The 12,535-nt window shown below is 44.9% G+C and overlaps 1 protein-coding gene across 1 annotated transcript; it reads left to right on the forward strand.

The window, feature by feature from the left end:
* Positions 1-5,160: 5,160 nt before the first annotated feature.
* slc2a1c (solute carrier family 2 member 1c) lies at positions 5,161-11,867 on the forward strand (the record flags this gene model as incomplete). The annotated part of the gene is made up of 10 exons (XM_084482130.1): positions 5,161-5,178; positions 6,073-6,171; positions 6,846-7,006; positions 7,236-7,476; positions 8,931-9,093; positions 9,250-9,434; positions 10,243-10,344; positions 10,689-10,790; positions 11,124-11,327; positions 11,688-11,867. 10 exons carry the CDS (start codon positions 5,161-5,163, stop codon positions 11,865-11,867), a joined length of 1,455 nt encoding a protein of 484 aa, XP_084338256.1.
* Between the last annotated feature and the right edge of the window lie 668 nt (positions 11,868-12,535).

The following is a 12,535-nucleotide window of genomic DNA, read 5'->3' on the forward strand; positions in this document are numbered from 1 at the left end:
AGCTGGGGAGCAGCAGCGTCCCGTTTCAGGGCTAACGGTATCTGTGTGTTATTGAAAATAAAACACGGGTGGCAAAGCCCTTTCCCCGTGCATTAGTCCTGTGAACTGTTGGTCAATTTTAGGACCCATTCTTCTCATTATTGATAGCGAGAGGGGTGATAGCTTCTGATGTAGCTAAGCTAAATGGACTTGATCTAGCCACCAGGTAGCCCTTGAGGCTGGGGCGCTGGATGGTGAGACTGTCTTCGCCCACTGAGCCAAACACTTGGTGTATTTTGGCCAGTCAAACTTCTCACTCTCACCAAACCTTGTACTGGTGTTTTCTTTCCAGCTGCTGTGACGAGATGGAATCCCGAGGCCACAGATACAGTAATCGAACCAGCCATGAGTTTACACCTGAAACATGCACCTGCAAGGACTGGGGGGATGGGATTTTGGTCCCAATAAGTTTTCATTTTGTTGTTTAAAGAAGATGTAGGCCTACTTGGGTATAAATAAAATGTTTTTGATGCAGTGCACTTTATACCCTGAAATCTGTCTTTTGTTGAAGATTAATAGGACATGTATTCATGCTTGATTGATAAGAGTATGCATAATTAAACAAAATATTATAGATGTAGCCAAATATTGCTGTCCTTTTGATGTGACCAAATGCTCTATAGGCTACATTTGGTTCTATCTATACATCATGTCGGCAAAGGGTCGAAATAAAGTCACGTTGCGACTCGACGTCTATTGGACTTGTTGACCACACGGTTTGAGGTAAATATGTTTACAACAGATTGAGAAATGTTTAATTATCTACATGCAGCACAAGAACTCCGTGTTATAGGTTCAGTGGGTAGCTATACTGAAAACCGTAAATTGGGGCACACTACAAGGTAACTGAAATGTAGCTTAATACTATTTTTTTCATAATAAAGTGGGTATTTAGTGTATTGGCTTAAAAGTAAATTTCATGTAGGTTGAAATGTCGTCTATACAACGTCGAGACGACGTGGATTGATGTCGTCTATGAGACGTCGAAACGACGTCGGTCAAAAGACCGACGTCAGAAAAACTTTCATATCAGCCCCTCAAATCGACGTCGTTTCGACCTCCATGACCAACGTCGATTAGACGTCTAATTGACGTCGAAATGTTTGCTGGGTAGTAGCAATGAATGCCCTGTGAGTCGGTTTTGGTGGAAATAAAATGCTCTGGTGCTCCTGTTTCACGCTGTTAGTGTGGTGGAGGAGGTGGGCGGGGAGGAACAACATGATTTTGGCTCTTATTCATGACATGCACATAGCTCCGGCCGCCGTGCCCCGACCGCGGAGCTCAGCTCCGGCCACGGTGCCCCGAGGCGGCTCTTCTTTCTGTAGCCTATTCAATAACACGCAAGTTTAAGCAAGCACTCCGATTGGTCAATTCCCATTCTCGAGCGTGTTTAAATGCCTGGTGAAAGAACGGACAAAAAGATTGTGCCTAATTACAGAAAGTATCGCTACGCTAACTAGCCGAAACTACTTTCATGAGCCTAGTTTCGCGGAACGGGCCGCATTTTTCTGTCCGAGCCCGGCCCGTGTCCGACAGAGAAGTAAAGCCGGCCACACACCGCCGGCGAAGCGCAGCGTTGCGTGGGCGGTGTGTGTTGGGCTTAACAGAGCCCGACCCGAGCCCGACAGGCATCAAGATATATGTCCGAGCCCGACAGAGTTAAAGTAAAACTTTTCTCACACTAGTAACGACACGTTTACGTTTGTACCATGAAAGCACGCCTTTATTAAACGAATGCAAGGCATTTTGGAATTGACAACCGATCAGCGCAACAAGCGCGTTAACTGTGAGCACAATCATAACTTCATAATACTTCCACACAGTAGACTTTCCTTGATTTTCGATCGTTTTAAACTCTGCCGATGCCAATTTCTGCCACACGCTTGTGCTTGAGACAGAGACGCTCATCTAAACAAAAATGGCAGGTGAAATGGAAATGATGATTTCTCTGTGCAATGTACTTATGTATCTTCAGTTACAACTGGGCGTACTCTGTCATACATATTCGTCACTCCAACGCCGAAGGCGAGTGCTGTAGGCCTACTTGCTGTGCTTAAGCAATGGGAAAAAAACTGCAAAGACGCCAGTTCAAACCGTACTTGGAGTGGCGTTTCTAAAAATAAAAATAAAAACTTGCCTTTGTGCTTTTGGTTTGAGCCATATTTTTGCTTGTGAGTGAAAATGATAAGCCAGCTGATCAACTGCAACTATCAGCTGATCGCACGCCTGTAATCTAAACAGAGAGGCGTGGCGGGAGTTGCATTACCATGACGACAACTGTATCAAAATCATTTCAGTGTGGAACGTGGATGCAAAACATAACGTAAACGATATGAAAGCGATAGTGTGGACGGAGATCGTTTTCAACGCGTTTTTCAATGTGCGTTTTTATATTTACCTGGGTTAGTGTGGACAGGGCCTAAGATATGAGTTTTCTTTTGACTAAAACTAGACTTCAATGACGAGACTTTTAGTCGACTAAAACTTGACTAAGATACCTTGAGTTCTCTTTTGACTAAAACCAGACTAAAATGACGAGACTTTTAGTCGACTAACACTTGACTAACAAAAAAAGATATGTGAATGACTAAATATGACTAAAACTAACAAGGACATTTGGCACAAGACTACATTAAAAATAGGTGACAAAATGAACACTGTCATCACAGTATGTTCCCTTCTACTGGGAGCACCAGGACCATTGCATTTAAAATTTGCATGTAAGGGAATCAAGTCATCTGCATTTTGACCCAGGTTCCATATGCGTACTGGGGCTAAGGTGTTATTGGGGATCAGTGATTCATATATTGTGAGCATGCAATAAAACTTGCCAATCAACAAGTAAAACGTTTTGATGCTGTATGACCTCAGGTTTGGTGAGTGGAAACAAGTAACCCAGACCTCTGCATCTCTCTCTCACACACACACACACACACACACACACACACACACACACACACACACACACACACACACACACACACACACACACACACACACACACACACACACACACACACACACACCAAGTTTGTACATTCATGTTATTTAAATGGGGATAAACCCTTTCACTCCTGCCTACTGACCTCTCTCACCTCATTCAATACTGACCCTCATTCCCTTAATACTCACTCACTCACTGAATGACCTCGCTTACGCACTGACTAAACCCACTGACTCACTAGAGAGGGGACTACATTAGGGATCAACCCAAGGATAGACCCTTTAGTCTAGCAGTCTACACTAACCTGCCCTCCTTCTGCTTGGTACCCCTGAGAGAATATATAAACCGTACAGAAATACCACCACACAAGCTAATAGTCAAACGTGATTGATAAAACCCTGTGGCCTGTGGTCTCAGACAGGTGGAAATGCCTGAAGATGTTTGATTTGGTCCAGTCCCCTCGCAAACGCCTGCAGATTATCTTTATCAAATTATATTGACTCACAGATTTAAAATAAACCAGTCAAGCTACTTTTTGTGAGCCTTTCAGCACAGCTCATTAGCATTTATCTAGATTCTAGATGGAAACACCTTAGTTCTCCTGAAATATCATAAACCTTCCTTCTTACTACAGTTTTGCAGTATGACAAGATTAAATTGTCACAAAGACTACGGACCAAGGATACACAGCAAGGGAGATTGTTGGCAGGGTCCTGAATTAACACCTGCGACCAGCCAATGACGGATACATTTGACCATTTCACAGGTAAAACTAATTCAGGGTTACACATTCAAACAATTGCTTGGCCTGTAGATTCTAAAAGTTATATTTGGACCCTGATTGTATGTAATCTTGAATACTGTGCAAGGTATGCTAAATGCTAGGATGGCAGGGGATATATTGCTAGTAATTTGGTCATTTTATAGATTAGATTAGCAACTAGATTAGTTGCTAATAGTCTAGCAACTAGATTAGTTGCTAATCTACAAATAGCAACGATTAGGAACTGTGTAAATATAATGATTATGAAATCAGAATGAACTTTATCTTTATTTAGATTCACCTTAAAACAATGGAGAGTTTGTGAATACCTTCAAAATGTTCCTTTTAAAAAGCAACAACCTAAAAATGTTCCCCATTGACAATCATTTGTGTTCAATATGTCTCTGTTACCTAATGTGTCCTGGGTCATAATGAGATGTGGGTTGGACATTAATTATGAGCAGGGATTATTCGTTTAGCTTGTGCTGATGAAGCAGTAACAACTATGAGTTCCTGTGGGGCATTCCCTTTCGTAACAGATAAAAAAGAATCCCACAAAAGTAACATATGGTGGCAACACATGTCAGCTTACTAGAAGCTAGGGAGAGACACTTTCTAGGGAGAGGGAGGGAGGGACACTTTCTAGGGAGAGAGCGAGAGGGGATGGAGGGACACTTTCTAGGGAGAGAGGGAGAGGGTCATAGGGAAGAGGGAGGAACAGAGGGAGAAAGAGATTGAGTGAAAGAGAAGAAGGAAGGATGTAATTAGTGAGAAGACAGGAGAGAGGGAGAGAGAATGGGAGAAACGGGGTGAGCGACAGAGGTAGAGAAAAAAGGGGGAGGGATGGCCAGAGAGAGGGAGAGAGAGAATATGGAGCAGGGCAGATAGGGAGAGAGAGGCAGAGTGGGACAAGGAGCCATGCAATGCTTAAGGCCATGTCCCATGTCATTGTTTGAAGCTTGTGTGGACCTTTAAATATAAATCAAATTAATAAATAGGTGTTCATACTAATACGGTGGCTCCTGTTTGATTACCTGAGGACCCCTGTGCTCTGAACAGGTTCAGATCACAGTTCTACAGGTGTGTCAGGAACACCTGACACACAGGTGTGTGTTCTGGGGAGATCTCGTTCAGTGTGGGTCCACGGCAGCCATTTTGTCACGCCTGCCCCAAATTCACCATCTGAGTGTGACCACATAATTTCTGTCAAGTTGTGTGTGTGTGTGTGTGTGTTCGTTATGTCCAGCACCAGTGGTGTGCTTGTGAATTTTTTCTCACGTGCATACGTGTGGTTGTTGAGTTTGTGCCAATGTGTGTGTGTGTGTGTGTGTGTGTGTGTGTGTCTCTCTCTCTCTCTCTTACCTCCCTGCTGCTCTTGGTTCCAGAGCTAAGATTTGGACGTCCTATTCTCTGCATGGAAAAGACTCAAAGGGTGAGGAAATATATCGATACAGTATATATCTATACAGACATACATAGCTATACATATATCTATGAATGCAGTGTACCTATATGTAACTCCTAAGGATCTATATATCTATACATTTATCTACATATGTATCAATGTATGTATAATGCTGTATGTATACATTATAGCAATAAATATAGCTATTATTTTGTTAATTGGATATGTAGTGTGTAAGTTCATTAAATGTTTTAGTGTATAAATAGTGGAAATGTAGTATATACTGTACATTTTAATATAGATATACTTCTCGTTTCAATTTCAAAAAGTGAAAAATAAATATAGAGTAGCCCCAGATAAATACGTATATATTGACTCATTGTTAAAATTGTATTTTTTCTTGATATTTATTTAAACAATATATGCTGTCGGTCTTGCCTCATGTATTGCTTTAAAATTTACTTTTGCTTTAAATTACATGAATTTAAGTCTTTAAATTAAACCTTTATTTTGCAGACGCGATACCCCATCTCATCCACAAGAAATGGCTTCAGTGGGGGTTTGTCTACTTAACTACTTAATGCTGTTGTTATCTTATGGTAGTCTGACAGTGAGATGACAGCAAATAGTATAACCTATTGTCCACAGTATGCTAATCATTCATAATTAGCATACTGCTAGAGTACATCATTTGTAATCATTGAGCATACACTTAATAAATATCCATCCATCATTAGCTGTATTACTATGCTAATTGTGTATGATTAAAATGTATTACATTAATGTATTAATGTATTACATTTGAATGGGAAAGCAAATTTGTACCAAACTACATTTTTGACTCTGCATACTTGATCCCAAGATGACCCTTGACCCCTCTGGTGTGATCATGTGCGTGTGTGTGTGTGCTTATGAGTGTAGAATGTTCTGCCGGCTGCCCTCCTGGGGTCAATCCTGTCTGCTGTACTGGGCTCACTGCAGATTGGCTACCACACCGGCAACGTCAATGCCCCTGCCATGGTGAGGACCTAAGGGAGGCCAATAGGGGGGATAGTCTTTGTGTGTATCTTTCTCTGTGTGTGAGCATGGGAGCAAGTGTATGTGTGTGAGTGTGTGTGTGTGCGTATTTTTTGTGTGGGTATATAGTCTTCCATCTCCGTGTGTGTGGGTATATAGTCCTCCCTGTGTGTGTGTGTCAGTGTGTGTATATATTCCTGTGCGGTATTATGTGTCTATGTGTGGTTAGGGGCCCTTTGAGAATCTGCCACCGTCATGGATGTGATCTTAACATCTCCATCAACCACTGAATAACCTTGACGGTCTGCTGCTACTCTCACACATTATCAGAGTACTGTATTTTCCCCAGAGCAGGTAGCTGTCTGCTTTCTACACAACACGAGTATAACTCTTCAAGACTTTGATTTAAATAAGGACTTCATCAATAATATTATTTGTGGTCCCTATGGCTGCCGATCTGCACCACTGTGATTTGTCCAAAGAGGGATTACATGATTCCTCTTTGGACCAATAACATTGCAGTGCGATCAATCATCAATCAATCAATTATTTGTGACGTTGTCGCTATTGCCTCCACCACGTCAAAAATAACATGCAAAACTGAATTTTGGTTGATTTGCACTGCAATGTTAATGGTCAGAAGAGGAATCATGTGATCTGTCCCGTGTGGTGCGCAGATCATCAAGCAGTTCTTCAACACTACATGGAGGGCCAGGTACAACGAGTTGATGTCCGACCAGACACTGACAGTGCTGTGGTCGGTGTCTGTCAGCATCAAGGACTTCGGTGCTCTGCTGGGGGCGCTGGGGTTCAAATACATGGTGGACTCTTTCGGCAGGTAACGGCGTTCACACACCTCCATGGATACACCTGTTGACCCTAGGGTCACATGACTGATGTGGTACACTATTCCACTCAAAAATATTCTAATCGAATCAAATCGTTTCTTACGTCACATCCTATTCTCTACATTATTACTCTGTACAATATTATACTGTACTATTACTTCACTCAATCATACTGTACTATTACTCTCCACCCCTCCCCTCTCTCCTCCCATCCCCCAGGCGTAACTCCATCCTCATAGCGAACGGGCTGTCTGTGGTGGGGGCGGTATTGATGTCCTTGTCCAAGTTGGCAAAGTCCTTTGAGGTGCTCATCGTGGGCCGGCTGGTGTTCGGAGTGTTCTGTGGGCTGGTCATGAGCATGAACCCCCTGTATGTCCAGGAGGTGTCCCCCACCAATCTGAGAGGAGCCTTTGCCACACTCAACCAGGTGGCCTACACCTTAGGGATTCTCATTGGGATGGTGAGGACATTCACTTTTCACGGGTTGTGATAGTGGTGGTGGTAGATATAGTGGAAGTCGTAGTAGTAGAACTGGTAGTGGTAGTGGTACCTCCTGGAGAGGTTTGGCCGAATCCAAACGTGCCCATCAGCTGCTGTCAATACCAGGAATCAGTGAGCCGAAGCCATCTGAATTAATGGACCACATGTTGGCGTGTTGAGAACCATAAACCTTGTGTCATTTTCAAAGAGCCCTTCCTTCAGCAACTGCCAGCCTCTGTCAGGTTAGCCTTGGCATACACGACTTTGGGGCATTAGCTGACCATCGCTGACACCCTCTCTGGACAGCGTTTCCTGTGCAACACGGGTGCCCAAGTGAGCGTTCTGCCCCCCTCGCACAACGATATCTGGGGAGGACACAGGCTGCTAACAGCAACAAGATTCAGACCTTTGGGGAACTGCGCGTCGAACTTCAATGGGCGACCGTTAAGCTGGGATTTTAGAAAGTGTCGAGGCCCCTGCTCAGTGCAAACTTCCTTTACACCAAGGCCTCTATAAAGGATTTCAGATCCCTCCCTTGTGTCCTCAGCTAACAACAACATTGTCCAGTGAGCTCACAGCCTCAGACGAGTTTACCTGCCTGCTTGGGGAGGCAGGTACCTCACCTTGTCCATGTTTTCCACTGCTGTGACCAAACATGGGTACCCACAACGGACCCGCCATTTCACGCCTGCTCCCGTGATTTGAACAAAAAATGCCATCTCGAAGGCCGAGTTCAGGAACATGGAATGCCTTGGCATCTTCCGCCGGTCAAACAGCCCTTGGACTTCTCCCATTCACGTGGTGCTTAAGACAGAAGGTGGCTACCGGCCGCCCACCACCCCTGGACAAGTGGTGTCCTCCAAGGTGGATCTGTGTCTGGCAACAGCTCAGATTCTTCAGCAGGCAGCTCCGCCTCAACGAGCCGAATTATAGTGCTTTTGACCACGAGTTCCTCGGACTCTACCTTGCTGTACGCCATTTCCGTTTCCTGCTGGAGGCCTGCCCATTCACAGTGTTTGTCGACCAAAAGCCCCTTGTGTTTTCCATGGCCAAGGTCACCGAGCCTTGGTCCGCCCGCCAGAGGAGGCACCTCACTTACATCTAGTGGTGGTGGTAGTGATAATAGTAGTGGTGGTGGTTTTAGTGGTATAGTAGTTGTGGAAGTTTAAGTGGTAGTAGTATATTGGAAGTAGTGGAATATTAGTAGTGTAAAAGATTAAATTGAATATGAGAAAATAAAAAGATGTTCTGAAGTGATCCACAAAAATGAGTGATCCTGAGTGAACCACAAAAATATAAATAGGTTTAAACCATAAAGGACCAAAAGGCCACAAAATATAATAATCACAAGTCATAATACTGTAAATGTAAATGCTAGTGTGCTGATTCTGCGGTCACTGTGTTTGTGTGTTGTGTTGTCTGGTTCTGCTCCAGGTGGTGGGTCTGGAGACCGCCCTGGGCACGTGGGACCAATGGGACCTGATGCTCTGCCTGTCCCTGATCCCAGCCCTGCTGCAGTACCTGCTGCTGCCCTTCTGTCCTGAGAGCCCCGGCTACCTGCTGCTCACGCGGGGCCAGGAGGCCAAGGCTGAGTCCGGTGTGTTACTTTTTTGCTACTAGGCTGGCTCTGGGGTCATGTCCAGGCCATACTTTAGAGCCTCTAGCCTCTAGACTGTGTCACTTTTTTATTTAACTGTAAGACGCACTGTATCAAAGCGCCCATAAATGTATTAATATTTCTAATGCCCCCCAGCCCTGTTGAGACTGAGGGGCGACCCGGACATTGTGCGGGCGGAGCTGGAGGAGATGAAGGAGAGGGAAACCGACACACAGGCCAGCATAAGCATCCAGCAGTTCTTCACCAAGGCCTCCTACCGACAGCCCATCCTCCTGGTGCTGGTGATTGCCCTGGGCAGCCAGCTGTCGGGCTTCAATGCCGTAAGTCCTCCTGGTCTGGGATTTAAGGTATTTTTCATTAAGTATAGGGCACCTCTCCCCTTCCCTGACATGCCAGACGGATTGTATACAGAACCATCTGGGAAGTCGTCCTTGGATACTGTAGGGGCAAGGACTTTCCAAAAATACTTGGCAGGTGATTGGATGAACCATCCATCTATCACGTAGTTCCTCGTTAGGACGCTGATTGGTTCGAACCACGATTGGTTCGGACTCAAGCGCATAACCAGAAGCCTGGCAAGATGGATTTGCGCGTTACAGTGATCTGGTGAATCCACTACCACTACTCTGTTCTTCCACACTTACCCCCATCTCTCCTCCACCCTTCCCTCTACCTCTCCTCAATCCCTCCACTATGCCCTCCATCCTTCCACACCTCTGCCTCATCCCTTAGTAAGTCTGCGTGTGTTTGATGTACAGCAGAAGATTCCACACGGCTATGGGTTTTTTCCACTACATAATCCATCCACTTAATGCCGAAGCTCAGCACTCGTCTGTGTCCATACCCTCCTCAAGTGTGTGGTAAAACAAAGCTGTGTGTGTGTGTTGGGTCCAAGACAAACAAGGATGAAGGCCCAGTTACCCCACTTAAAAAAACATGTTTTCTTCTACTTGTAGATGATCAATTACTCCACCAAGATGTTTGAGGATGCCTTCAGTGAAGCCAAATACCTGACACTGGGTGTGGGTGCTGCCAACGTGACCTTCTCTGTGATCGCAGTGAGTACCTGCTGTTTTTCAGGAATTAATAACTACTAAGTAACTAGTTCCAGGGACTAGTTACTTGTAGATGATCAATTACTCCACCAAGATGTATGAAGATGCCTTCAGTGAAGCCAAATACCTGACGCTGGGTGTGGGAGCTGCCAACGTGACCTTCTCTGTGGTCGCAGTGAGTACCTGCTGTTTTTCAACTACCAAGTAACTAGTTCCAGGGACTAGCAGGCTTCAACATGTCTGCCCATTTAGCACCTATATCACTCCTTAACGTCCCTGGATGAAGGGAACCCTCTTCTGTATTTTCCTTCAAGGTTTCCTCCCTCTGGGTCTGGGTTTTGACAGTTTGCCGCTCAAAAGGGTTCACAGGCTTAAATATTGCAACATTTCACCACACTTGACTTGGCTATCTGGAATGCACTCTACAGGCAAGGCAGTAAGGCAGTAGTTAGGGACCCAGCAGGGGACCACAGAATGGTTTGGGAAGCCCTGGTGTAATGTGTGGTTGTCCCTGTCCAGTTCTTCCTGATGGAGAAGGCTGGGCGGAGGAAGCTGCTGCTGACGGGGTTTCTAATCATCTTAGTGTGCAACCTGCTCCTGACCATCGTGGACGCCCTACAGGTAAGACTTCCCTTTACCTCTAATGTTCATTGGTATCATTTCGATATTTATAATTAGTTAATTACATCACATTACAGTATTATAAATTTCATACATTTTGTCAGCGCAGAGAGCGATGGAAGTGGGTGGGCTGAAGGTGGGTTGGAGGAGAGCAGGATAAACATGGAACCTGTGGTCCCTAAAAGTCGTAAAGCCCTCCTTAATTAGCGAGCTAGCAGCTTTAGCTAACCACCCAACCAAGAACTTGTTGAACGTTTCATCTGTGCTTTGGCGAAGCAATAAACCTCTGTAGGGTGTTTGGAGGACAATGTTCTTCTTCTCCTCCTCTTGCAGACCCTGGTGCCGCAGCTTCGGTTCCTGCAGGTAGTTGCGGTGTTCTGTCTGGTCTCTGCCTACGAGCTGGGTCCCGGGCCCATCTCCTGGTTCATCGCCGCCGAGCTATTTGACCAGCAGGCCCGGCCCATCGCCATGGCCTTCACCAGCATGTTGAACTGGGGAGGGAAGTTTCTTCTCGCCCTCATCTATCCCCCGTTACTGGTGAGTAATGCCTTTCCATTCATCTTCCTTGCACTCCCTCTTTTTTCATTTATCTTTCCTTCTGTCATTCACAATTCTAACTCCCCTTTGCTGGTGGTTAAATACCCTGTATTTTGTTCTTAATGTATTCCCTCTATTTATCTATCTGTACCTACGATCCTTAACTTGACCTAGTGACGTATAAACCTCTGCACACGGTTGATGCTTTGCCAGCTGATGATATGCTACACGCTGCTGTGCCTCTTCGCTAGATACTGCACCATCCGCTATGCCAGCCGCTCTGCGCTAGCTACTGCACTCGTCGCTACGCTCGTCTCCACAGGCAGCTCACCCCTCTCCCTCTGCTCTCCTCCTCCTCAGGATGTTATGGGCGGCTACGTCTACCTTCTCTTCATGGCCACAGCTCTGGTTGCCCTCTGCGTCACCTGGTGCCGCATGCCGGAGACCAGGGGCCGCAGCTTTGACGACATTGCTGAGGAGTTCCGCGGGGCAGAGGGCATTCTGATGCAGAACAAGAGTCACTTCAACACTTTTAAATGACCAAGGGAACTGTAATGTACTCTTTGGTCCCAGACATTATCTTTGTTTACTGAAGTCCACATGTTGAGAGATAACATTGGGTAACTGGAGGAGTTATCTAGTCTCATTAGAGTTTGAAATGGAGACTGGAATCCATCATTTTATATGCACCTCTTCTTTAAAATGCTGCTCTTCGTCAGGGATGTTTTTTGGGCTTTGGTATGGTTTTATAGCATTGCAGATATATATATATTTTTTTTTCTTTTATTATTTTGTCCTCATTGCGTGTAGATGGATTATGCCAGGATAAGACTAGCTTTAGTAACATTATCTACCTTCGAAACTTGACTGATTTTCTAACAGTGTACACAAACCACATGGAATTGGTACCCCATAAGCATCAGTTTTTAAAATCTTCAGCTGTAAATCACTGCAATTTTTCTCAAAATAATCTTCATAAACTACAACTCCGTATAGGAATTAGTCTGATATATCAACCCAGAAACAAGACATTCCTTGTAGCAGATGAGGACTTATTGTGACCCTATGGGCCATATTCACCTGTAGCAGCCATCATGATTCTAAACTCTGGCTATTGTTTAGAACCAAGATGGCCGCTAGGTGAACCAGGAATTTTTGCCGTTCAAGGAACACCCTTGATTTTACTAACTGCCTTAAATATCCACACA

This window comes from Micromesistius poutassou (assembly GCF_964030765.1).
Source record: "Micromesistius poutassou genome assembly, chromosome: 17".
Taxonomy (NCBI): domain Eukaryota; kingdom Metazoa; phylum Chordata; class Actinopteri; order Gadiformes; family Gadidae; genus Micromesistius; species Micromesistius poutassou.